At 41.1% G+C, this 27991-nt stretch overlaps 1 protein-coding gene across 1 annotated transcript; it reads right to left on the bottom strand.

Annotated features, from left to right (window-relative positions):
• Positions 1–5: 5 nt before the first annotated feature.
• On the bottom strand, positions 6–26734 carry TOMM70 (translocase of outer mitochondrial membrane 70). Its single transcript, XM_063350225.1, has 12 exons — positions 26410–26734; positions 18068–18241; positions 16662–16788; positions 14014–14123; positions 11954–12102; positions 10603–10810; positions 9868–10002; positions 8598–8705; positions 7752–7868; positions 6782–6879; positions 6141–6263; positions 6–2164 (listed from the first exon to the last, which is right to left on the bottom strand). The coding sequence occupies exons 1-12, from the start codon at positions 26671–26673 to the stop codon at positions 2011–2013; spliced, it is 1767 nt and encodes a 588-aa protein (XP_063206295.1). The 5' UTR covers positions 26674–26734; the 3' UTR covers positions 6–2010.
• Positions 26735–27991: the final 1257 nt, after the last annotated feature.

Below are 27991 nucleotides of genomic sequence, written 5' to 3'. Positions count from 1 at the left end.
ACATGTCAGAGAGAGATACTTGAAGGTAATATTTATTTTTTTTCAGTTTACAGGTGATACGTCATTTACAAAAAAAAAAAAAATTACAGACAATGCATCCTTTCAGTGCAGTTTCAAACTAGTTCAAGAACAGGCAAAAGTCTGTGATGATTTGGAATGCTAGTATTCGACAGCACATGCTTTTTTCCCTTAATTGAGTGGGTGGGGTAAGGAATGGGGTACAGGGAGGGTGAAGAGGAGAAAATGCCAATGTAAATAAGGCCATGCGAATAAAAACTCCTCGGGAGAACAGGACACATCAGCCAGTCCGGCATGTTTTTGTTCTCAGGTAATTGATGCAGAGACTGGAAGTTCCAGAAGACGTTTGACACTTGTTATGTGCAGTGCCCTTAGAAGCTGCCAGTACCTTCCACTGCCTTCAGTTCTACAGGAACGCTATGATTTCAGATCACCTACTCAGCTAGCTAAAATAGAACCATTAGAGCTCTGTGTCTACTCTCCACCACTTGAATTCTCAACTGTAGTTGCTGGGAGAAAGGAAGGTCAAGTTGAAAATACGAGCTGCTGCTAGAAGGTGGCACAACTAGAGAACAAGACGGTTTGACCACAGCACAGTTAATTTCTTTAAGAGATGAAATACGTTAGACAATTCAGCACAAGCAAATCTATGATTTCAGGATGGGAAGAAGCCCAAATTAGTGTATGGTAAATTAAGCTACATCAGTTAAGTATTTGCATGAGGTTTATCCAGCCACATGAATCCAGGGAGAGGCAAGATGGACTGACTAAAGCAAGACAGCCCTCTGAGAAGTTCCGAGCTAGAGGAAGACAGTTGATATTAGTATTTAATAACTTGCCAGTCTGCTATTTGCAGAACAGTTGCTTCCTTCCTACAGTATTTGTAATCTTGGACTAGACAGGGTCTCAAGAACAAGGAAACCATTACAGAGTCTAGATCCGTTATTTGAAGTTTTAGCCTATGCTTTGTTCCTTATCTCACTTAATCCTGCAAAGGGCTATTACAAGGAGCAGATCAGAACGCAGCAGCCCCTAGAGACTGAGGAGAATTTAGACTGTCTATTAGCAGTTACATTTAAGCAAGAGCATCAGATATTACAAAGATTATATGCAAGCATGACCTTACCTTGGCAGCTCTACTCCCAGCAGTGCTTTCTGTTCTTGAAAGCCCCTCTGAACCCTTCAGAACAATTTCCTGTGACATTCACGTAAGGACTGCTGCAGAGGAACACAGCCTTTCTTCCAGTAAAGCCTCCACTGAAGCAGTCGCGCCTGACCTCTTTCCCCAGCCAACCTGTGTACCAGCTCTCCTGCACAGTATGCCAGGGCTTTCCGGGGTAAAGATAAGGACTATCAAATTAATTTCCTAATAGCTGCCACAGGACTATTTCTAAGTACGTTATGCAGAGGGTGGGAGGGGCTTTAAGTGAAGATTGTGCATGCTTGCATATATTTACAGGGATTCTCTCCACATCTACTGACTTAAAAAAACCCCTCTATTATTAAACAGTTTGAAAATTAATTTTTTCCTTTTTGCAAAATTAAAATCAACCCTCAAGGATTAATTGCATATAAAAAAGAAACCTATTTTACAGCACTGACTAGTATTACCTTTAAAATCAACAGGAAAAAAACCCACATGCTGTAATATTCTTTGATAAAGCAAAAATCGCCCACAACATAGTCACCCCAAATGAACCAGTGTGAAGTTTTTATTTGCATGGCCAAAATATCTTCCTTTTGTTCCCCTGCAACTTTATTTCCCTTAAACACGCTTCAAGGTTTTTGCTGCAGAAGGAACAAGATGCAACACTGCATACTTCCTTGAACAACCACTCCCACAACACCTAAACATTTAACAGACGTAGCAAATGACAACACCACGAACGGGAAAAAACTAAGTTCCACCATTCAACATGGTCTGCAACAGCGTCTTTAGGGCTGGCTGAAGTGGGCAACTTCACTTTAGAAGGTCGTTTCCTCCTCATTTCTTTACAGTGTTGGTGGTTTCAATCCATACTTCTTTGCAACTTCTGTCTGGGCATAGGCAGCATCACAGAGTGAGTAGAGGTGGGCCATCTCCATTTCAGATTTGGCCAGGTTGATAGCTTTGTTGAACATTTCAATGGCTTTATCCAGATTACCTCTGAAATAAATCAAAATTAGTCCAATTAAGACTGGCAAAGCAATCTTCATCTCTACAGCATCTTTTTTTCCTTCAGGACTTACATTCTCCACTACTAACAGCTTAAATGGACTTCACGAGGAACCACCACAAGAACTTGTGACGATGATGATGAGCAAACTGAGAGGAGTTGTTACCAAGCCTAAGCAACTAGGACAGCTGTTCAACAGCCTTCCTCCTGAGAGCCCCCACGGGTGGTAGTAAGGGGTAAAATATTCTCCACAGGGCACCAAGTTTACTACAAAGATAATACTGGGACAATTAAATGAACTCTCATCTCCCTTGAAAAGAGTTTGTATACTTAAGAGGAAAACTAGCAAAGACAAGAGCTCACATTATTTAAATAGGAAATGCTTGCAAAATTTCTGATGGCAGCAGTTTAATCATCTGCTTTTTTGATGGGCTAGACACATAAAAAGAGACTCTACTATACTCTCAGCTACACCCCAAACTTTTGCCCAACTGTAACACAATATGCAGTTACAGAACAGTGTTAGTCTTTCCTCTCTACCCTGTGAGTGTGGAAACTGCAGTCATGTTGGCATTATTTGAAGGGGGGTGGGGACGGTACTGGGCTTGCTGGTGCGGTGCCAGGGCGTAGTTGCTCAGCACTTGTGGGGGAGTGTGCCAGTACTTCTGAGAGCCAGAAGGCACACCACATCTCAAGAGTCAAAACTACACACACGACTCCCTCTCTGAAATGCTTATACACAATGCACGCAGCATGGGGAATAAGCAGGAAGAGCTGGAGATCTGTGTGCGGTTGCAGGGCCACGATCTCATTGCAATTACTGAGACGTGGTGGGACAGCTCACATGACTGGAATGCTGTCATGGATGGCTACGTTCTTTTCAGGAAAGACAGACCAGCGAGGCGTGGTGCTATGTGAGAGAGCATTTGGAATGCATCGAGCTCCCACTTGGGGTGGATGAAGAGAGGGTTGAGAGCTTATGGGTAAGGATTAAGGGGCAGGCAAATATGAGGGACACTGTTGTGGGTGTTTATTACAGGCCACCTGGTCAGGATGGGGAAGCTGATGAGGCTTTCTACAGACAGCTGAAGGTAGCCTCGCAATCGCAGGCCTTGGTTCTAATGGGGGACTTCAATCACCCCAATATTTGCTGGGAGGACCACACAGCCAGGCATGTACAGTCCAGGAGGCTCCCCCAGTGCGTTGATGATAACTTTTTGACACAGGTGGTGCAGGAGGCAACAAGGAGAGGAGCACTTCTGGACCTGGTACTGATAAACACAGAGGGACTGGTGGAGGACATTAAGGTTGGGGGCAACCTAGGTTGTAGTGATCATGAAATGACAGAGTTCAGGATCATGGGAACTACACACAAAACATCAAGAAGTAAAATTACAACCTTGTATTTCAGGAGGGCTAACTTTGACCTCTTCAAGAAACTGCTTGGAGAGATCCCGTGGGCTAGGGCTCTGGAAGGCAAAGAGGCTCAAGAAAGCTGGTTGGTATTCAAAGACCACTTCCTCCAAGCCCAGGATCGGTGCATCCCTAAGAGAAAGAAATCAGCGAAGGGACGCAGGAGACCTGCATGGTTGAGCAAGGAGCTTCTGAAAAAGCTCAAGTGGAAGAAGGAGGTCTACAGTAAGTGGAAGAATGAACTGACCCCTTGGGAGGGTTACAGGAATGCCGCCAGAGCGTGCAGGGATGAGACGAGGAAAGCCAAGGCCGCCCTGGAATTAGACCTGGCCAGGGATGTCAAGCTCAACAAGAAGGGCTTCTACAAGTATATTGGAAGCAAAAGGAAGACCAGAGAAGTTGTGGGCCCACTGTTGAATGAGACAGGAGCCATGGTGACGGAGGATGCGGAGAAGGCAGAGTTACTGAATGCCTTCTTTGCTTCGGTCTTTACTGCTCAGCCCAGCCCTCAGGAGACCCAGGCTTTGGAGAAAGTAACAGGGAAAGAGGAAGACCGAGTTCCTTCCAAGTTGATCGAGTGAAGGATCAGTTAGGTCAATTAGATATTCACAAGTCCGTGGGCCCTGATGGGATGCACCCAAGAGTGCTGAGGGAGCTGGCAGAAGTCATGGCTGGGCCACTCTCCATCACCTTTGAAAGGTCCTGGAGACCAGCCAAGCTGCTTGAGGACTGGGGGAAAGCCATGTCACTCCAGTCTTCAAAAAAGGCAAGAAGGAGGACCCGGGGAACTACAGGCCGGTCAGCCTCACCTCCCTCCCTGGAAAGATGATGGAACAGCTCGTTCTGGATGTCATCTCAAGGCATGTGGAGGAAAAGAAAGCTATCAGAAGTACTCAACATGGATTCACCAAGGGGAAATCATGTCTGACTAATCTGATAGCCTTCTATGATGGCATGACTGGATGGATAGATGAGGGGAGGATGGTAGATGTGGTCTACCTTGACTTAAGCAAGGCGTTTGACACAGTCTCCCACAGCATCCTCATAGGGAAGCTTAGGAAGAGTGGGTTAGATGAACGGACAGTAAGGTGGATAGATAACTGGTTGAAAGACAGAGCTCAGAGGGTAGTGATTAGGGGCACAGAGTCTAGTTGGAGGTCAGTGAGGAGTGGTGTTCCCCAGGGGTCAGTACTGGGTCCAGTCCTCTTCCAATATATTCATCAATGACCTGGATGAGGGGATCGAGTGCACCCTCAGCAAGTTTGCTGATGACACAAAGCTGCGGGGGGTGGCTGACACACCGGAAGGCTGTGCCGCCATACAGAGAGACCTGGACAGGCTGGAGAGTTGGGCAGAGACGAACCTTATGAAATTCAACAAGGACAAGTGTAGGGTGCTGCACCTGGGGAGGAATAACCCCATGCACCAGTACAGGTTGGGGGCTGACCTGCTGGAGAGCGCTCGGTGGAAAGAGACCTGGGAGTCCTGGTGGACAACAGGGTGACCATGAGCCAGCAATGTGCCCTCGTGGCCAAGAAGGCCAATGGCATCCTGGGGTGCCTCAAGAAGAGTGTGGCCAGCAGGTCGAGGGAGGTCATCCTCCCCCTCACTCTGCCTTGGTGAGGCCGCACCTGGAGTACTGTGTCCAGTTCTGGGCTCCCCGGTTCAAGAAGGACAGGGAACTGCTAGAGAAGGTGCAGCAAAGGGCTACCAAGATGATGAGGGGACTGGAACACTCTCTTATGAAGAAAGGCTGAGGGATTTGGGTCTCTGCAGTCTGGAAAAGAGACGGCTGAGGGGGGACCTTATCAACGCTTATAAATACTTAAAGAGTGGGTGTCAGGAGGATGGGACCAGGCTGTTTTCAGTGGTGCCCAGTGACAGGACAAGAGGTAACGGGTACAAACTTGAGCATAGGAAGTTCCACTTAAACATAAGGAGGAACTTCTTTACTTTGAGGGTGATGGAGCACTGGAACAGGCTGCCCAGAGAGGTGGTGGAGTCTCCAACTCTGGAGACATTCAAAATCCGCCTGGATGAGTTCCTGTGCAACCTGCTCTAAGATGACCCTGCTCTGGCAGGGGGGTTGGACTAGATGATCTCCAGAGGTCCCTTCCAACCCTATGATTCTATGATTAAACCCCAATGGTCAGGCTTCAGATTATAGCTCAGGATCCTCAGTACAAAAGGTCCAGTAAGGTATGTTTACTGGCTACATTAGGTACACTAGTAATGATGTAATGATTAAGGAAGTAATTTCAAATGCAGAAGGGATGTATTTAAACACAGACAGACTCATCTGCATGCTGTCCAGTAAGTTAGAAATTGGCAAACATGGGAACTTATCGTATCATAAAGCAAAATTATGCCATAGAGAAAGGCAGGCCTTCCTTAAGAGTTACAGAAAATAAATCAGGATTTTGGGTAAGAGCTGACCTCACACAGCACTGGGGAGAAGATCTTACAAAAAGCTTAAGATTCATGGGGAAATCCAAAGGACTGCTATAATTTCAAAAGTAACTCAGAACTCTGAAGACTGCAATTCAACATTACCTTTGCACTTCAATCGTTCCCATGGTTTCATATGCAAAATCACATTTGTTATCGATCTCAATGGCCTTACTTATGAGTTCTAACCCTTTCTCTAAATCTTGCTTCCACTGGAGCTGAAGTAAACTGGAAGAAAAAGAGAAAATTTAGAACAAACTTCACATATTCCTCCCGTAACCAAGATCATGCAAGCCAAAAATAGATCCCAAATGTTTTTCTAATTCCTAATGCAAGGTCAACAGTAATTTCACTGCTCTTAAAAAAATGTATATGTGAAAGTCATTTTCAATAAGCTATGTTAACAGTTTATGAGTCTAAAGACAAATTCCTCTCAAGACAACTTGCTACAAGTTGTTTTACAAAAGAGAAAATTTCAGCACCAAGCTTAAATTAAATGGGGCAAAAGTAAGAGTCATGTACTTCAAGTAGATACTCAATTAGGAATGAACACTAATAAAACTTTACTGAAACTTAATTTACAGTTTAGTCAAGAGAAACTATAGAAGTACATTTAACAGCACTAAGCTGTTTTCACATGGTTATTTCTCCTGGCTAAACTCCCAAATACAAACATTCAATTAGGGTTTATCCATCTAAACGTGCCTACTGCTCTTGACCAAAAAGATTGCAAACTCAATACATACCCTTTATGAACATATGTAGTGGCATTGTCTGGCTCAAGGTCAATGCATTTATCATACATTTCATCAGCCTTGCCAAACTGCTGTTGATCAGTTAGTGCCTGCATCAAAAGAGAAGCCTATATGTCAATACGCAACCAAAACATGTGCTCCGCACTAGGCTAGTTGTTGTAACACTAATTAAAACTATATTCATGATGTGAGATTGAATATAGCTATCTTATTGAAAGGCAGGCTAGGCACACCAGTTGCCAGAGTTAAGTTTCAGAATTGAGGCTTTGTAGAAGAAAGCTGCTAGGCTTTAAGTGCAAAAATTACTGATCACAGTACCATCTGCAGTGGGAGATCCACAAGCAACATGGTAAGCGTACTCCAAGTAAAAACTGCTCTAAGAACTCTGTACCTGCACATCTCAACTTCTTCCTTTTTCAAATATACTTCTTTCAAAAGAAGAAATGGATCCATACGGCCTACCTACTTAAAACCAGAACACCGCATGCTTCACACTAGAACCAGCAGTACGTTTTCTAGGAGAAAAAGTGACAGTCTCCCGTTTCAAGTGTACTCTGAAGATTTGTACTAAACTCTGCTTGACCAGTATATGGCATTTGTAGCAGAACAAAACTGTTACCCTAGTTCCATACATTTAACTCCCCAATTACCTAGAGAATCCCTGACGTCCATCAAGTGAGATGCCACACACATGCAGGAATTCAGGGGGAAGGTGTATGCCAGACCTCTGTCTCCTAATAACCACCACCCCTGACACTCATCACTTACATTCTTATCCCCCAATTCCTCTCTACCCCAAAACACTCATACCCATAAATTCAGGTAGCTTATTAAAGACAGCATGTGTTATCTCAGAACTTATTCTCAAAGATCTTCATATATTATTTGAAGAAATGTATGCTATCCAAGATAAAAGGTGCAAGAAAATACAACATTTTCTTTAAGACAGAGAAAAACGTACCTGAGCATAGAGTGCATAGCCTTCAGCACACTTCGGAAATTTTTTTATGACATCTTCAAAGCCTTTCATGGCTACTTGCACAGGCAAAGGATTATTTCCTGTATAAGCTTGGCGATACTATTCAAGACAGAAAAAGGAAAAAAAAAGAAAAAGAAAAAAAATGAAACAACCGCACAAGGAAAAAAAAAAAGCACCTCTTCAGACCTCCACCCACTTCCCCAAGACATGCATGCATCACAACAATTACAGCTTCCACAATACGACATGCCTGTATGTTCTACCAAATCTGTTCTTAGGAACCTACCATGTGTCCAAGTCTCTGGTAGAGTGGACTTGGAGAGGAGAAAGGTGAAAGAAGGAAGCCATAAGGCCTGATAGTTACCAATAGCCTCCCTCTATTTCAAAAGCCTAGAAATTCCAAGCCTAGATTTCCTCCTTGTTCACACCATGCAAAGCTGTTCTCAGAAGATTCCTGCACGCAGAGGCATTGTACTAGCTTGAAAGTTTGCTTTCAATTTATTGAAGACAATAATTTTCCACAACATTGAGAGTTTATTTAAATCAATTTTATGTGATAAAATTAGAGCAAAGATTTGCATTCCTCTACCGCAAAACAGAAGTGATGACCTACTGTTTGAATAACAAACATTGCAAAATGAAAGTGGAAAACCTTTACTCCAACTGAAGAAACGTTTTCATTATTTCTTTACCTTATTATTAAAAGATATCAAGGTGTCTGTTGCCCTACTTTTCCAATAAATGGGAATAAAACAGAGAAACACAGTATGTTTTCAAGAGTTCTTTGAAAAGAAAAAGCACCCAGATAAACACCAGCATGTTACCTACCAAGGCGAAACATTTCTGTGCTTGAGCCAAGGCAGAATCGGGTCGCAATCGGATACATTCATCAAAGTCTTCCACAGCCTCTTCAATTTGGTCAAGCAGGATTTTCAGCTAGCCAGAATGAAAGAAAATCCTATCTCTGTATTTAATCTGTGCTTGAGATGCTTAAGTGATAATTCAGTTAGCATCAGTTACCCATATCATCTCCAGTTCAGTTTTAGAACTGCCTAGAAACCCACAAAACCCATGACTAAAAATCACTGCCATAAAATAACAGAGCCACCAGTGAAACTTTGGCCTCATGCACAAAAAGGCAATGTCCATGTGTAAGGGATTGAGAATGCTTGCATTTTAGACTGTTGCCATTACTGCTTTAGCATTATGTCCAGTCTCCAAAACTATGCTATATTTTCTCAAGTCGCTTTGCCTTGCTGTAGTTAATGTCTGTGGACTATTTGGATGTCAAAACATTTTGCCTTTCCCAGCTTGCATTTCAACTTTTTTTTTTTTTTTTTTAACATTCTCATGCCTCCACAAGAGAGAAGCTCACTTCATCATTCTCTTACTTTACTGTGAAGCTACTGTAAAACACTAATTTTTCAATCTGCAGAAAATTTTCATTCCCTTCAACCAACAGGTAACGCCATTTTTATTTCTGAGCACAAAAAAGGTCTAACGAATTCATGGAGAGAGGCACTTGATCTGTGGAAGTCTTCTTTATGAATATGACTTAGCATATCTGCACATGGTAGTGTCTCCTTTTTCTTCCAGCATCTTTTATATTACCATTCAGTGGAAGCAGGCCTTTCTATGCCTAGAAATTAGTTAAGGACACAGCAGTGTCACAAGCCAGAGCGGGAGGAGCTGAACAGATACAAGTCCAGGCCACAGTGTTGCAGATGGCGAGTTATCAGGAACACGTTACATCTGCTGTAACAAAGTTTCCTTCTATGCAGATGCTGCTCTGCCATATCAGGCCCCTTCATGGAGCAGCGTCTATCTGCTGTAAACGTATACAAGCCCCTAGTGCTTTTTAGTCAGAGTTCATATCGATTTGTGTTCTTTCCTATAGCTACAGAAATAAACTGCTTCTGCCTGACCTGAACCTGCAAATTAGACCGTGTGTTTATTCTGCAAGAGTTCCAAATTAGGAGTTCGTGTTTTTCTCCCACAAACAGTACAAAGTGTCTCTGATGATGTACTGATCTTTATTTTTCTTTTAGTATAAATTGAAATATTCAAGTATTGGGACAAAATCTCTAATGTTTCTTACTTGTCCTCGATGGTGGTAAACATCTGCATTCTGAGGGTCAATATCAGCAGCCATGTTAAAGTCTTGAGTGGACAGCACAGGTTGCTGCTGCTGCATATACATACTTCCTCGTTTGATCAGAGCATTAGCTCGGAGCTGTAAAAAAGAGTTTGAAGAAGCATTAGCCACTCCAACATTCCTCCAGATTTAAGGCTTTGTTACAATTACAGTAAATTTTTCATTTGACTAGTTTCTCCCACTGACAGAATTCATTCATTCTAAGCAGGAATAAATTTCATATTGACTCTAAACGATCAGCTCCCTCGCTTAATTTCAAATATGTCAGCCTATGCTTCCACCTCAGTGGATTTTCAACCCCCCAAAAATCCTTTAGAAGACAGGTTCCCTATGCTTACAAATAGATCATCATTTTCTGAAGCAGTTCAATATGCAAGTACAATTAATGTTTTTTCTCTTATTTATGAACTGATTTTTCAGACTAGATAAGCCTCCGATTCATTTAACTTCCTCTGTACTTTAGCTTGTACTACTTAGCACAGCTGTCTCAAAAATAAACCAGCCCTTGAAAAACAATTTGTCAGGAATAAAAAGACAAAGTGGTAAACAAACCAGAACACTCCCATTAAAGTATCTGAAAACTTGGAAAAACAAGCTCTTGAACTAGACTGCAAGTTTATCATCTAACTTCTACATTTTCTCAATCCAAACTTCAATCCAGCTGTGACAGATTCTTACCTTCACATTTGCATCTTCCATGCTGATGACCTGATCTAGGTCTGGTTTGGCAGCATTTGCATTGCCAATAAGTAAGTAGAAAGTAGCTCGCAGAAGCAAAGCTTCTGCCATGTATTTTCCCTTTGCTTCAATTTCTTTTGTGCTTTCACTGATAATTTTGTCATAGTTCTCTTCTTCCATATATTGTTTTGCTCTCAAATAGCCAGAGCTGTAAATGATGTAAGAACAGTTGTATATACACACGCATTTACTGAACACTGCAATTTCAATTCAGACTATTCATTAACTCATAACAAATACTAACTTTTGCCATATTCGGTTACAACACCAGCATCGTAAGTAAAGTCACAAATATTCCTGGATGGAGCCATCACAGACTGAAAACAATTTAGACCAAAAAACGCCCAAATGACATTGGAAATAAAGAAGAAACATGTTTTAAAGCTCCTGAACTTGAGCTTCATTTGTCCCTTGAAATTTTTTTTCACATTAAGGACAGTGATGATCTCTGCCTTACAAGAGGTCTGGGATGGAATTCCAGGTCAGAAAAGTGAAATATTAAAACCAGCAATGTGCAGTTTATACATTGAAGCAAGGATTTCACAGCAAAAATGACGGTAAGCACTGCCTTGTCCTCAGCTAAGTGTCCTGGATTCAGTGAATCTGCCTGTACATCAGGACAGTCTGTCTTACTTTAAAAAAAAAAAGTCATAACGTTGTACCAATGGTTTCCATACTGACAGCAATGATATCTTCCAAAAATAAACTGGAAAACAGCATAGTAAGTTAAAGGAACACCTATGTGGTACTCAAACTCCACTTAAAAAAAAGCTGAAGCTTTTTCTTTATCAGAACAGACCTCACATTTATATGCAATTTGGTTCCAGAAAGATCCAACACCTTTCAGCCTCAGTTGCTGTAAATTCATCGTTTTGTTAACAGAGACCCTTTTCCTAGATTGTCTTCTCTCTTTCAATCCAAAGACTAACTTGCTCTCTTTCTTGGAAACTCTCTCTCAGTATAAAACATTCCTCTCTGCAGAAGCATCACTCAGCACCATCTCCTAAATTTTACTATGGTACTGTAATAAATATTCTGCAGATCTTCCCAATCTTAGTGCCCTTTCTCTGTTTAGTGGATCAAGGACACCTCCAGTTTGGAACTAGCCACTCAGTTTTTATAAAAGTTTCATTTTTAATACTGTTCTCATTTCATAGGCTCACTTTATTACCACAGAATTTCCCATGCCAGGTACTATAAAAACCAACAGCAAGTTAACACTGAGCAGAATATCAAAATCACTGAAAACTTAATTCCAATACCAAACAATTCCCAACTGTACTGTACTCACTTTTCTTTTACTTCAGAAGCCTCTCCCTCCTTATCCTTATCTTCATCTGATTTCTCACCCTTAAGCAAAGGTTGGGAGATTATATCATCTGTGAAAGAACTGAAGTAGGATTTAATGAACTGTGGTGAGGGCATCAGAGGCTCACGATTCTGAAACAAATAAATGTTATTTCAAGTCATTAGATGGCAAGATTACATGGTAAATATGGAAATGGATAAACAGCTATAAAAAAAAAAATCACTCATAAAAGAACCAATGTATGACTTTCCATTATCTCATTTGATAGTCTGATATTTTTGATCTGGCAGTTTGACATTTAGGAATTATTTAAGCTTCAGATCACAATGCAATACCGATCACCAGTAGAAATAAAGTGAAGATAATCAAACGAGAAGGGAGATAGTATCTTTCTGCACGTGTGGCTAGAAATGAGGACTCTTAAGATATCGTAAGACATTGGGTAGAGGCACTAAAGCAGTACGCGTGCACAGAAATTGGGTGGAAAATGCAAGCTGGCAGTTTAACCGTGAGCCTGAATTCAAATATTCTGAATGGCAATTTGCCCTGTTCTCCAACTTGTCCTAGAGAAGCTGCTGTCTATCACTACAATGGAGACTAATGAGGCGAGATCCTAATTCTGCATGGAGCTTGGCCCAGATACTACATGTTTTACTTGAAGTCCCAGAAGTAACATCTCTCAGGTACAAAATCCAAGAAATATTTCTTGCTCAAAATGAACACTGCACAAAAGAATTATAATTCAATGTCTCCTGCAAGAAAAGTCTGAATGCACTCTTCTGAACTCTTTATTAAGGTACACCATAATACTGCCTAGTTGAAGCACACCTATTTGATGATGCTACCACCACCACACTAATAGCACAATTCATTTTTTGGTAGCTCAACATCACAGCTTTATTTGAGGTTCTACAGGAAAGAAATTCAGCATCTCAAAACCAACACTGAGTTCAGTACTTCAACGATTGTCACAAAAACAAGGCAGGAATGATTTAATAACAAGCAAAAATGTTGTAACGTCTGTCCCAACTTTTTTGTAAACCTACAGCCACTTAAAATGACTGCTCCTGGCTACCCCTACATTTCCATAGGTCTCTTTTCTGCAGTTTCCAAACATTAACACAAAGACAACTGAGTGCCAAAACAGTAAAGTACAAGTATGAGCACCTATTTACAGAAATAGAATAGAAACAGCCTGCAACTGAATGCCACAAGTAATCTGTGGCAGTTGGGAGATGAAGGCATATTTTTCAAGACAGAATCAGGAAGTCTGACCACTAATAAAAAGATGCGACTTTGCACTGCATCATTTTTTTTTTTAAGCAATGCTTTTTTGCTTCTCTTATTCTTTTTAAAAGAAAACCAAAACAAATCAAAACAAACAAACAAAAAAAATCCAACAAAAAAAACCAAACACAAACCACAACCTTAAAACTGTATTATTTTGCCCCTTTCTAAAACTTAGGAATTCTGGTGTCAACTTAATCTCTCCTACATGAAATTTCTATTTATAAAACCAAGAATAACTTGTGGGGACAAGTCTTCAATCATCCTCCTTCTCATTTTAAGCTATTCATTATGAATGGAACCAACATTTTTACATATTCTCAACTATTATTTATAAATCTTCCTATCTCAACACACATACCTGACTCAACCACCTGATGTGCAACTGAAAATTTGGTTACTGCTGTTCCAACATGTCCTGTTTCCATTATGTTGCAAGTCCAGAAAAGCCCCATGTAGGGCAGCACACCAACTTAGGGTGTCTCCTGAATGTCATAAAAAATTTGATTATTAAAGGCAAACAATCAGTAGAAATAGACCTCTTTTCCCTACTGAGGTTTCAAAAACTTTGGACAGGTCCCAAAGGAAAACACCACCAGTAAAATGGTAGTTTTGTACAAAACCATTTGTGTCGATTCTTACAATTCAGCAGATGAAGACAGTGACTTGCTTACAATTGACAGAACGCCAACAATCAACATTTCAACAACCAGTCAGGTGAAATCAGAATTTGTCAGCAATATCATAAGTCCTACCTTGTATTTCTCTTTGGCCTTTTCTTTTCCAAGGAGTTTAAGAACTTTATCAGCTAGTAACATACTTTGCTGGTTTTGGAAGGCTTCTAAAATGCAGACTGCAGTGACGTCTAGGAAACAACATACAAAAGTCAGACTAAAGACAAATTCTGTTAGTCACTGGAGTACACTAACATGTGCCATTGTTACAGTGAGTCACTGCAAAACTAGTACATGTCCTCTTCAGGGTAAAAACCTCTGTTTCCAGTTCGCTGTATTTACCATGTTTTCCAAGATGCAAATTTGCATCCAAAATGATCTTGTGATAAAAGGACTTTGTGACACTGAATGAAAGAAATTACACTTATTTTTATCTAGAGACAAACATGCTTAGATGAACAGTGAAAATGTCTACCTCCAGCAGGGACTTTCACCATTTTGAAACTTTGAGGACAGCAATTATGTTCATATTATGTTTGCATCAAAAGTGCTAAGACAGCTTCTCTTCTGGGACTGATCCTAATTTTCTACTTTGAAAATTCACATTCAGTCCCATCATATCTTGCTTCTTCCTCAGTTTAAGAAATCTTCCCGTATTATATCTCAAATTTTTCTGCTCACCTCTGGGACTTTGGAATGGAGCAAGTGTAACAGAAATACCTTGTTGGCCCATTTAAAGTGCTAGCCCATATCACATCACTTTCATTCACACATAGACACCTCTGCAAATCTTAACCCATTGCTGCCCAAATCATGCTTTGCAGTGTGAAATGTGCTCTTATGGTAAATTAACATTATTCTATGGGTCTTCTAGTTAATGCAATACTACCACTGATTTTTCCTGTTTAATTTTCACTTAAGCATCAGTGAAGATGAACAGAGTTTGGACTTGAAATTCAAACACTGTGAATACACTTGAAAAGCAAGTATTTTACGCTGGAGTTTTAGCATAGTTACTGTAATTCTACACTGCTATAGGTACTATTATGCCATCATTTACACAGAATCTCCCCACAACTCTGGCTGGTATAGTCGAGAACATTGGAGTCCCCGGGAAAACATGCTACACCCAGAAAGAGCGTGAAAGTGTGCAGTAATACCGTGCTATATGATCTTAGCAGACATGGTTTGCCTAAAGCAGGCAGATGTAAACTAGTGCCTGGACTTGGGTGAAGCAGCAACGTTTTCCCAAATTATACTACCAGGGATCACTGGAGGGCATTCTTGCTGGTGGTGGGGGGATGTTTTGTGGTTTTATTTGGTTTTGCTTTCCTCCACTATATGGACATACCCTAGTCCTGGGATTTTACTGGCCGTATGTGGTTGGCAGGTAAAAGCGGTATTGTATTAGAAAACCAGTGTAGTTCAAAAAAGGTAAGTAATTTTCAGATCTGAAAAATCCAAGCTAAAAATCAAACACAAATCAAGGTTTAAAATAATTGCTACAAACATCACTGCTACAAACATTAAAAAGGAGTTACATTTAAAAGCTATCCTACTACGGCAGGGAGACGATCTTTCTTGGGGCTTTTATCATCTGCCAGCTTATCGCAACTGCACGAGGCTTAGATTTTATTATAGCACCCAAAGTGCCGCTGTTAGTTAATTAATGATTGCAAAGGACTACAACAAATGACCGAAGTAGTCCTTTTCTAGTCACTATGGTCTTACAGGGCAGAAAGGCATTCTGCCAGCACATAAATAAATAGATAGATAAATAAAATTTCCACAGCTTATTTAACTTCTAATTTAGCAGACCTAGTTCTTAGCTGTTACATATAATGAAATTAATTTAACAGTTAGGTTTGCCAATCAGAGCATTGCCTTATCTTCTGTCCTTCTTTGATAACGAGCACAGCTGAAAATTCCATTTGCCTTTTAATCTTACATCAGCAGCAATGATTTCACTTGATGAAATTTAAATGGGTCCTTTCAAGCAGTGTCCCTTAGTTCAAAATGGCTCTCAGACAACACACCTGACCTGTAGTTCTCCTTTATTTTCCATGAATTCTCAGTCACATCTTCCTCACACTTCGAAATATATTCTGTTAGGAATAGTATTTGGAAGGATTTGACACAGTAGTTTTTGCCAAATACATAGCGTTAATATTAAAAAAAAGGTTAAACCTGTTCTAATTTTCCTTAACAGTTATACATCAGAATGAAATGTTACTGAAGCTGTTTTCCCTTTAATACCTGCCAAATGCATTTAAATGACTGTAATACTCTTGTTTCTGACCATGTACCTCCACCTCCACAAACACCTTGGTTTCTGTAGTAGTACCGTTTCTCTAAAACAAACAGCAAAAAAAGTGTGTTTACTGTATGTAAGCAGAATGACTATTGTCTGTGTTATACACTCAGCATGTTAGACAAATTCTATTCTAAAGTTTAGGGAGTTTCCTGGAAAAAGAATACCTTGAATGGCTACAGTAACATCAATTTCTCAGCAGTTATTTCAGATGTAAGCAGATGACAGCTTGAAAAATGGGAAAAGGTTTCTTCTTACAAGAGAAGAAAATGTATTTGCAGTAGCTATGAATGGTTTAAATAAATAATTCTGTATTACTGTAGTTACAGAAGTAAAAACAAAACAATCCCATAAGTTACCATCTCCAAAACGCCTGAACTAATTCCACTTTTAAGTATACATGTCAAGAGACACTCACCTTCTAAACATTCCTTCTTATTGTCTAGCTTCTCATGAGCCTTCGCACGTCTGAAGAGAGCTTTTACATATTTAGGATTAAGCTCAACAGCCTTTGTGCAGTCTTGTGCCACTTCTGTATATTTTTGCTGTGGGTAGAAAAACAACACAATGAGAGAGGCCCTACTCAGCTGCATTATATTAGCTTTCCACTACCAACTCCAGGGTCATGCCCACCTAACAGTAGCTGCAGTTCCCAGGGCTCTGGTTCTACCTGCTTGCTTCTATTGCTGCAAGTTTCTCAGTAAGAAACTGCCAGGCACCACTGGAAGCCACCTGCACCAGAAGAGCCACAAAACAGAAAAGGAATTCCTACAGAAAAACGAAACCAGACAGTTGTACAAAGCACATGGGAGAAGATAATGAGTTGATGTGAAGATGCTCGCAGGAGGTAACATTGGGACTGAAAGACTGGTACAAAACAAATAAGAAAAAAAAAAGATGAAAGCATAATGAAAACCAACAAACAAGTTTAAGAAAGTGCTAAAACACTTTTTTTTTAAAAATGTGTTATTTCAATTTACTACACTATGTTACTACAAAGGGATGATAAATGAATACGTAGGAGTAAAGGTGGCCAAGGGTATTAAGAACTTAAAATCCATTTATCTGCAAAATTGATTATCAAAACTATTTTTTTCCATAACTGAAAAAGAACAACACATACATTTGGGATTCATTATGCCATGAATTAGTGTTACAAGTAGCATTTAATTAGACAAGAACTGTTTTATCTCTCCTCTACATTTCAAGTCTAGATTTCTCTAATCACACAGTCTCTCACTTGATACGTTATACTGTACAAAGCCGATTTTTCCACTCCTTTATACAGCTCACCAACTTGACCTCATAAGCAAATCTACTGATACCATAATAGACAACACTGGTTGACTACCAAAACTAATACCTAGTATACTCAGCTATCAAGTAAATGTTACTTTCCACATGTGCAAAATTTAGGTCTTGGGCTTTAGTAGGATTTCTGTGATTTTTTTGTTTAATTTTTGAAGTAGCATCCTTCCAAAATATTTGGCCTTTTACCTAACAGTTAAGGAAACACTCTAGTAAAGAGAAGCAAAATTAACTTCTACACAAGAGAATTGTTCCAGAGGATAAGAAACTAAAACTTCTACCAGAAAGGGATATGTAAGAATCATATAAAATAGACTGAAAACAGTTAACAGAAAATAATTTTATTTATATATGGAAAAATATGATGAGCTAATCAAAAAAACCTGCAAGCAACGACATCTTGTTGTGAAGGCAGCAGATATCACCACCTGGAATCTTTCAGTGGAAAAGTGATAAAATACATAATTTACAATGCAACTTCTTTGAATAAATGCATAATTATCTTTAATTTCTTACCAGTTGTTCATAGGCAGCTGCCCTATTTTGATAGAAGGTAGAAAGATCAAGGTTTTTCTCAGGAGGGCACAGGCTGATAGCCTCAGTATAACACTGAATAGCTTGCTCATATTTTCCTGCTTTAAAATATTTGTTTCCTTTGTTCTTGGCTGCTTGGGCTCTATCAAGGGGGCTCTGAAAAAGAAAGTGATAGGTCAGTTCAATAAGAAAAGCATCACCGCACGCAAACTATGCACTCAAGGGCTGATTTTCAAAGATATAAAATTGATCTGAGTGGTAAACTCTAGCCTAGACTTCTGAAAATCTCCCTCCTTCCATCTCCTGGAAAAACACAACAGATTTTCTTTCATGAGCATATCAGATAGGAGACAAACTTTTCAAAAGATTCACTACGATGGTATTAAACAATGCAGTGATTTCTCTTTGGAAAGCTAAACAGGTTTTAACCTTATGTGACCGGTAATGAGAAGAACCAATGAGATGTTATTTCTCCACAGACCAAATACGTGAAGACAACAAAGCCCTCAAAGCAATTAAAATAGGACAAGTTTCTTACTGAAATACATACAGCCTATAAGACCAGAGCTGACTCAGCAGACTATGAATTAAACATGGAAAACACTCTGTGGAAAGACCTACTGAGCAAGAAAAATAAAACCTGTAGGGAAGAGAAAGTTGTTTTGCCTTCCATGCACTAGACAAATTAACTTACTTTACAGCTATCTCCTCTACAACTTCAGAGAACCTGCTTCACTCAACTGCTATTAGAAAGTGATGTACCATCATGGTCTGTCATTCTTAGCAGAGGATGGAAAACTTTGCTAAACGGCATATGACTGTGCTAAATGATTCTTTACTTTCTGAACTGTCTGTTGACCATCTTCATACTTGCAAAAACAAACACTGCTACCTGTAACCCCAAATTTACAGATCAATTATCAAATGTTGTGGTTTATAAGGAACCAGATGTAAAAAGCCTCTCTTTATCAAAGGGATATGACTCACATTCAAGAAATAGAGCTGCAAAAGACGCCAACATTTATCTTCTGGATTTCTGCTCCTCTTTCACAGACTAGCTACAGGGATCAACATTCTGGGGCAATTCAGGGTAACCTACCAGGCTGAAATGAACAGAGGTATGAGCACACGTGGCATCCTACCAACCTCCCTGAGGAGGCAAAGAATACAAACCTAAAACAATAGCTGCAGGATTCACCATGTCTCACCTGTGTTGAGCCACACGCACTGAAAAGATCATCTAGGATTTGCTGGCAATTGTCAATGCTGCTCTTTGACCATACTTCTGCCTCCTCTCACAGCCCCATCCACTGCCAGCATCAAACAACACCTAGACTGCCATAAAACAAACTTCAAAGCATCTTTACGTTTCATCAGGCTGTTTTCCTTGCTGTCTGCTCATTTCATGCCAGTCATTTTTAGAAGCTAAATGATTTTTAAAACTGAAAACCTGAAGGGAACCCAGGAGTTGCTGTACTATCCCTCTTTTAAGGCCTGGTTTCCAATCATACCATTGGAGAATCAGATAATGGATGCCAGCCTTGGTTCCTACATAAAAACGGGCATTCAAATAGAACAGAAATATCCTACAGGCACTCTCCTGAGGAGAGACTTACCAGTTCAACCATATAAGGGAGAGAATCTCTTCAAAACCCCTACTGCCAGAAAAGCTCTTCTCTCACAGGCCACCAATCACTGGGCTTATAGCAAATTAATCTGCACCACCTCCGTTGTTCACAAAACAAGATGATCTGCAGGGCTTTTACATTTTTGTTCTTTAATGATTTACATGCAAATTGATAAAAGATTATTAACTTCACCGTTTTTCGTACACTGTGCGTAACTCTATGGATACATAAACCAGAATCAGAGTGCAAGTATTTTTACTGAGAGCCAAGTAACTGTGTATTTGATGCATTGTTTCTTTAAAACTCAACCAAAGTCAGAAAGGTTACATTTACTTCAAGTATGTCCTAAATTTAGCTTCAAATACAACAAGCTTGCTCAATCCTACGCGCTTTGATAGTCCTGCACCACAGTCCCTGCATAGAGATACATGCTACACATGAGGACTTCAATGGCTGCTCCAGTGTCAGGTGTGGGATAGGAACTGTAACTGGAAGGAAGAAATCTAGTTCTGGGGCTGTCACTGGTGCTCTGCTGGTTCTTGGGAAGCATGAAGTCTTCAGACAAGCCTAAGCACATGCAACAGGGACCAAAAACTTTAGAAAGTATTGGAATGATGCCACAGGAAAACCCCTTAAAATTTGTAACTCTGTTATAACAGAGTTATATAATAACAGTAGCAGGACCACAGACCACACAACCAACTATACAGAAATCAATCATCAAATAGTTGCTAACTCCATGGTTACTCTCTGCCCGATACATTGCATGATGTAAGAAATTCAGGGGTAGGGAGCCAGGAATTAAAGCACAAGATGCTATCATGTAATAAAGTGAGTAATAATACCCATGGCAAGAAAGAAATCAACTTTTTGTTTGTTTATGCTGCCTTAAACTAGACTCCTGGCTCTTAGACGGTTTATTTCTGCAACCTTAGTCACACTATTCTCCAATAGTCCTCAGTATGCATGCAATACACCATTGAATTGAATGGCCAACATTTTAAACGCAAAGGCTGATACAGCTCTGTATCATCACTAAGCCCATTTTGATAAGGACTTCGATGAAAAAAAATAAAGTCGCTTAGCATCTCATACACGTGAAAAATAACCCCCACACAGACTGTATAGAAATTGTGCATTAAAAAAATCAGAAAGTGTTGCATCTATGTCTTGAAGCCCAAATGCTGATAAAACACAATGCCAAGTTTTAAACTCAACACGTTTTCTAAATAACAATCCCGACGAGATTTATTTCCTTAGTAATCATAAAACTCTTCTACCATAGATCACATAGCAGAAAACAGTGGATTAATTTACAGCTTCATTATATAACCAATCAGCTGATGGAACAAAACAAACAAACAAAAATACAGCTTTTATTTTAATTTTGTGAAATTTTAAAGAATATTCATAACCTTTTGTTTTTTTTCAAAAAAGATTGTCGATTTCTGTTTAAATTACATATTAAATTTAAATAACTGATGAAGCCAAAACCACTAAAAAGCTAAATATCACAGGTCTCTTCTTTTGCTTTGGTATGTTTTTGTTGTTTGTTGTTGGTAGAAGATTTTTTGTGGTTGCTTTTTTTAGAAAAAAAGATATTAAAGAACTCATGTGACATTATATGCTGCAATATCTTTTCATAATAGCACAAATAAGAACACGGAAATTAATTCTTAACATAATATCAGTTTTTGAAAGTTTGACAAGCTTTAGATTTAACCCTGATGAAATTTTAAAGCTGCTGCTTCTCAGCCTTCCTGTCCTTCTCAGTTACTACAACAAAGATTCACACAAATACAAAACTCATTATGCAAGGAAACTTCATGTACCTCATGCACAAGTAACCAAAAAACCTCACACCTTCTTCCACTTCCTTGCAACGGTAATAATTCTAGACATTATTTTCCAATTTCACTGCTTCTCCTACCTGATGCACTGCCATTCTATGTGGTGCACTGGGCAATTTTTGTCCCTAAGGTGAAGGTCCACATGGAGCACAAAAACCTCAGTTTGTCATCTTCTGGTCAAAGAATCTGTACAGCAAGCAAGCTAGCTCAATAAAATGAATGGAAGTTCATAATCAATTACCTGCCAAGGTAGTATAAACAAACAGCTCAGAAGTTATCTGCAGTTACGTAAAAAATAACATCTCAATACTTAGGACCTCTTTCAGCAACTGTTCACTAACAAGTCTTATTACAGAGTTTAAGCCAAAGGACACTTGTGTATTTGAGCAGCATTCAGTTATCTAGGCAACTAAACAACAAGATTGATAACTGTCTAAAGACTAGACAGCACTGACAAAGATTTCTGAACTATTACTTTAACCTCAGCAAATATGCCTTCCTCATGAAATGTTCAGAAACTTCATGCAAACAACAGCAACTTAACACCAACAGACTGCCAGCTGTGAGAATAATAAAGCTTGGTAACCCCCAGCAACTGAACTGGCAGTTCAGAAGTTTATGTATTTGAGGGAGATTGTTTTTTAAAGCAGAACAAGAAATATGCTGCCAGCCAATGATGACAGCTATTCACAACAGAGGCACGAGCAGCAAGTTTCAGCATTTTCTTTTGGTTGAAAAGGATTTGCGTGAGCCGTTGTCTGATGGATGACGTGGAGAGGGACTACTGTTTCAGCCATCTTAAATCATCAGCTTGCAAAAAAATCCCTGGTCTTCTTTCTTCTCCAAGTGAGAGGATCCTCCTCATGAGATCCTTTTGATGACGCACCAAAAGAAGTGTTGTGTTCTGAATACTTGCTGCTACTGACTACCTATCTTCCTTCTTCATTTTGACTAATGTTCATCCCAAGTCTTACCTCAGACCTATACTGAAAGGTACTAACCAAGTATAAGTGGTTTTAAGCTTCTCCTTAGCACTAAAACCACTACAAGAAAAAGTATGTCCACACAAGCTTAAGATATAAAGCAAGCAAGGAGGTATTATAGTAAGAAATAATTAAAATTACAGTAAAATTTGTCAGTGTTCTCCATCAGTCAACTTCCTTTCAAATGAGTTTGCCACTCATGCCTACCATGAACAAGTGAGCTGCAGAGTCTAACAATTGTTCTACTGCTATTATACACATTTAAGAGTTTCTACACGGGTCCACTACAGCTGGCATGAAACATAGAAGATTTAAAGTAGGTTGATAGTGAGATTTATTAGGCAACAGGTGCACAGCACAACAGAAATTGCTTTTTACATACTTTGCTTAGATCAATTCAGAATAAGCGTCAACATGAATATATCTAGACAAAGGAGTTCAATTTGTTCATATAGTGATTTAATGCCACAGCAGTGAGATAGGCAACATTCAGCGATTGCTATTAAAATAGATCCTGGAAAGAAGCCATAGTAGTTGTCTGTTGATCCCAATATCTGGCACCACACAAGCCAAGGAGTTTGGCCACGTTCACCCCACCACTGCACTCAAGTGACTATATCCAGCTTGAAGGAAAACACGCAAAGACAGTGAACTGCTGTGGACACCATCGGGTTTGTCTGCAATACACAATGCCACATGGCTGACTGAACAATTCAAGAACCTCTGCTCGACGCTTCCTCGCATACCAAAAACAGAGGGTTAACCTAGGAACTTGCTGAAAGAGGTAAGGGGTGAGATTTGGACTATCACAGACTTGTGAAAGGAAATGATTTCAACTTAGGGAGAAAAAAATACTGAAGCAACCAACACATTACCTCACTGACTAACCAGTGCCTCCTCCTGACAGACAAGGAAGGAATAAACTTGCTAAGAAGCTATCATGGAATAAGTAAAAAAACATGAATCAAGTGGATATCAAACAATGAATGCAATGAACACAAGGCAGTTTAATTCTCCAACGTGTTTAAATTATACAACATTCACTACAAACTAAGAGAGCACATAAAAAACAACTGCTGTTACTGAGCAACCAAAACACATTCCAACTAAATTATGAGAAATAATGACAACTTCTGTAATTAACAGATGCAATTTGACTTCCTGACCTTTGAGTCATCCATACATGCAGTTTTATCATCGGACTTAACTGGTCCAAAATACCAGTTTACTGTACTGCTGAGGAGCTGTGTTTACAGGAGAAGGAATCTCAGAAGTAGTTCAGCTTTTCCCAATATAGCACCTATGCTAAGGGCTTCTGCCAACACAACATCAGTCACAGATCACACACTTGGACAGTGCATCTATGCCAGGAGAATCCTTTAGTGCAGACACAGCCTGGGGAAAAGGTGCAAGGCCTCTGCAGCAGGTAAAACAAAAGCTTAAACTGCATGCAGAATAGTAAGAAGTCTGAATAAGTAGCAATGAAGATTTTAGACCCGAGATACTTCCTAAACAAAATTCAAGGTTATGTCTTCAGAAACAGTAACAGAGCATCAAATGGATACAAAAGCTGATTTAATTAAATGCACAGAAAAGTCTGGGTCCTAAGTTACAATTACGAGAATAAAACTAAGTTACCTCATGCACACACACACAGAGCTGTTGGTGACCCATTCACTATTGACCTATGTGTTTTCTAAAGGACTTCTCTCTTGTGTTTGTACTGTGAAAAGAATTATTGGCTCTTATTCACTGTACAGATTTGTATGTGAAATCTGACTGAGTTTAAAACAATACCTCACTGCATTAGAAAGGCAGACCAATGCAATGCAGGTAGTTAACAAGTAAAGCACCTGCAATGACTGTATTTTCAGTAAGATCCATAAGTAACAAAATACATATGAAAACAAGAAAACTACATAGCATCAACTCTATGGATATGAGGAACAGGAAGACAATCCTCACACACATAAAGCAGTCAAGGGAACCTGCAGCCATATTAATTTTCCTGCTGCAGACATATTTTAACCAGCTGGACAACTGCCTCATGTAATCAGGCAAACCTGATACCATCTTGTACAGTCTTCCTAAGTAACATCTCTCATCTCTTTACAGTAAGCACTGACACCCTTCAAGGAACTACGGATCATACCACTCAACCAGATAGTTATTCTTAGATGCACAGAGCCTTCCAGTAATTTAATTTGTGGAGCGATCCAAAAGAGCTAGGCACCCAATATTTTACATCAAGTGCTATGTAAGTGTTTTAAACGTCGTAAGAGCTTGCTTCAAGTACAAATACAGAATGACTACAAACCACTTAATGGTATATACTGCAATCCAGAAATACAATCAAGAAATCCAGAGCTGACATACCAACAGCAAAGTCACTGCAGCTACACAAAGGTCATGAGCAGCCTGCAAACCAGAGCTCACACATAACAAGCACACTGCCATAAATACGCCAGATGCTGTTTGCAGCCACAAGCCAAAGTTACCACAGTAAACAAAGTCTGAATTTGTCCTCTGTAGACTACTTGCCCAGTACTGTTGCCCATGAAGGAACAAATCACTGTATTCAAGTAACTGCCTCCAGGTCCAGCATAGGTTTTGCAGCTCGCTAGCTTCCAGGAATGCCTGAGGGTACCTATGATTCACTAGCTATGGAAGTTGCCACCCTCCTCACCACTCCCGTGTGTTCCTGCTTCAGCCTGCCTACTCGCATAACACTAGTCTTCATCACTAGAATGCTCAAGGTTAAAACTGACCTTTTCCAGTCTCCCGAAGTTGGTTTTTTCCTCTCCTGGTCATTTCAGACAGGAAGTTTAAACTATGGTCTGACAGTTTTGAGCATTTCGGGTGGTACACAAGAATAGGAGAAGAAAATGCAGGAATACCTTAATGCGATTTTCTTATCAAAGTAAGATAACCAAATTTACCAAATTCACCACCTTAAACAGCCTTGCCAACTGTAACCTCACCTCAGTAATACAACATGACCGTCATGATACATCTGTGACTGCAGTTGTGTAGAAAGGGCATTTTAGAGGCATTTTTCCACATACAAGTATACAAGAGAATCACGAATCTCATCTAGACTCTGATTTTCCATGTTGTCCTCCAATTTTTGTACAGACTGTTTTATCCAAAAATTCTCAGAACGGTAAGTTTTGAAAGCATATCTATTGAGGCAAACTCTACTGCGAAGTCTCAGCCGCTTGAACTGTATGGCTTTCGCATTTTCATGGGAAATATTTAATTTTAAAGAGACTTTGATTGTGTTTTCTTTCTGCTCTGCTGTATCCAGCATCTCAAGATGAACACACAATAGGTCGCAGGCTTTCTTTTCGAAATACTACTCCTGGAAGCAACTTAGTCGTAGCTACTCTACACCTCGGAAGCAGAAGTACATTCGCCCAACGGCAGGGCGCTGTCGGATCCACACTCACCTGCCTGATGCCGACTTCCTGACAAGATGCGTCCAACCACGCACTTTTCCACCTACCAGCCCCGCAACACATTCACGCACCCCGACGAAAGCACCGACGGCGGCGCGGCGGGGCGCAAGCCGTGAGCCTTAAACGGCTGCCGCGTGACGAGCGCTCCCCGGTTACCACGGGCCCGACCTGCCGCCTGCTCCACGCCGCGCGCCACGGGGAGGCCGCCCCAGCGTGGCTCCCTTCCCTCACACGCGTCCTCGGCGGCCGGCGCCGCCACTTTGACGTGTCCCTCCCGTTAAAACCGGCGCTTCTTCGCCCTCTCCTCCTCCCACTCCCCCTCCCAACAGCAGCGGGGACTAACGGCCGCCGCGCGCGCGGAGCGGGGAGGGGGTCCGCGCCAACGGCCGCCGGGCGCGCGCTCACCATCTCCTCATGGCCGGGCCCATCGGGCTGCCCGCCGCCGCCGCCGCAGGGCCCGGGGCTCGCCCGGCCCTCGGGGGTCTTCCGCTCGTTCGCGCCCTTGCCGCCGCCACCGCCCCGGCGGGCCGCCCGCCGCCCCCACAGGTAGAGCGCGCCGGCGCCCAGCAGAATCGGCGCTCCTAGCACCAACGCCAGCTGCCAGCGGGACAGCCCCGCGCCGCCGCCGCCACCACCGCCCGCCGCCTCCACGGGCTTCGAGGCGGCCATGACGCGCTCACACCGCCGCCCGCGGGAGGAGAAGGGAGGGAAGGGAAGGGGTCACCGGACACCCGGGGAACGCCGGGAGGGCAGGGGTCGGGCGAGCACTTCCGGCCGCCGCTCCGCCCGGCCCCGCCACCTGCTGGAGCGGTGGTGTCACCGCAGGGCGCCCCCCAGCGGCCGCCACCTGCCAGGGCGGCGTGGGGGTGTGCAAGGGCACGGGGCGGCGCTGGCTGTACGGGGGTCGTTAGCCCCAAAAACTCTGAGCGTATCTTTGCGTTCGGATGAATTTTGTGGAGGAGGACGTTCTGGACGGCCAACATCCAACACACAGGGCTGATGCGAAGTTTCCAGGAGTTTGTACTGGAACATTTTACTTGCCCGGATTGCCTAGACAAGTTGTGGATGCCCCATCCCTGGAAGTGTTCAAGGCCAGGCTGGATGGGGCTTTGAGCAGCCTGGTCTAGTGGGAGGTGTCCCTGCCCATGGCAGGGGGCTTGGAACTAGATGATCTTTAAGGTCCTTTCCAACTCTAACCATTCTGTGATTCTATGATCTTGAGGCAAAATTATCCTTTTTATAAATTTTGTCCCTTTAAATTATTAATTGAATCTGTCATAAAAAAAATTCAATATGCAATATTGGAATTTTATATATGTTGTATATACATGTGCATTATATATATGCATGTCTATACCTACTCAGCATCCTTACCTGCAGGCGGAGGAAGCTTACGTTTCTGTCTCCATTGATTTCCCTGCAGCACTCAGCTGAGGGTGAAGAGGAGTTGTCTTTGATACTTTTTGATACTCGGATAACACTAGTCATCTCATACCTAGAAATTTCATTGTAGGCAGGAGGGAAACGGAAGGAATGTGTTAAGACACATATTGCACTGAGGAAGAAAAAGGACTGAAAATAAAAACAACAGTAAAATTGCAAAGCAAATACTTCAGGAGCCCAATTAAAATTTTCTCTGCTGGACTATGAGTCAATATATCTTGGTGCCTGGTAGTAAACAGCTTGAGCTGTGTCTCCCTTAATTTATGGATTATTACTATTTATGTAAGCCTGTTTTGCCAAAGCTGTGGGACAGCCTCTCTCCCACTTTTCCCTGTCACCTGTCCCAGCACGTCAGAGCATTTCCTGCTCCACATGACGTGCTGCAGTTCTGCCTCACGTGTCAGAAAAGAAGAAACTTGAACCATAAAATAGAAAATATGTATCAACAGGCTGATAGCTTCCTACTGGGACAACCTAAATTCCACCCACAGGATGCTTCCTATGAGCTAGCATAGGCGTTCAGATGTGCCTTACCTGTACAGAT

The sequence above is a fragment of the Chroicocephalus ridibundus genome, chromosome 1 (genome assembly GCF_963924245.1).
Source record: "Chroicocephalus ridibundus chromosome 1, bChrRid1.1, whole genome shotgun sequence".
Lineage (NCBI taxonomy): Eukaryota > Metazoa > Chordata > Aves > Charadriiformes > Laridae > Chroicocephalus > Chroicocephalus ridibundus.
This window is presented reverse-complemented; position numbering and strand designations above follow the sequence as displayed.

Coding starts and splice junctions, on each gene's coding strand:
- TOMM70 (XM_063350225.1), bottom strand. CDS start 26,673: ATGGCCGCCTCGAAGCCCGTGGAGGCGGCGGGCGGTGGTGGCGGCGGC. Junction 8,706..9,867: donor TTTACCACCATCGAGGACAA/GTAAGAAACATT, acceptor CATTCTGGCTAG/CTGAAAATCCTGCTTGACCA. Junction 7,869..8,597: donor CACAGAAATGTTTCGCCTTG/GTAGGTAACATG, acceptor TGTCTTGAATAG/TATCGCCAAGCTTATACAGG.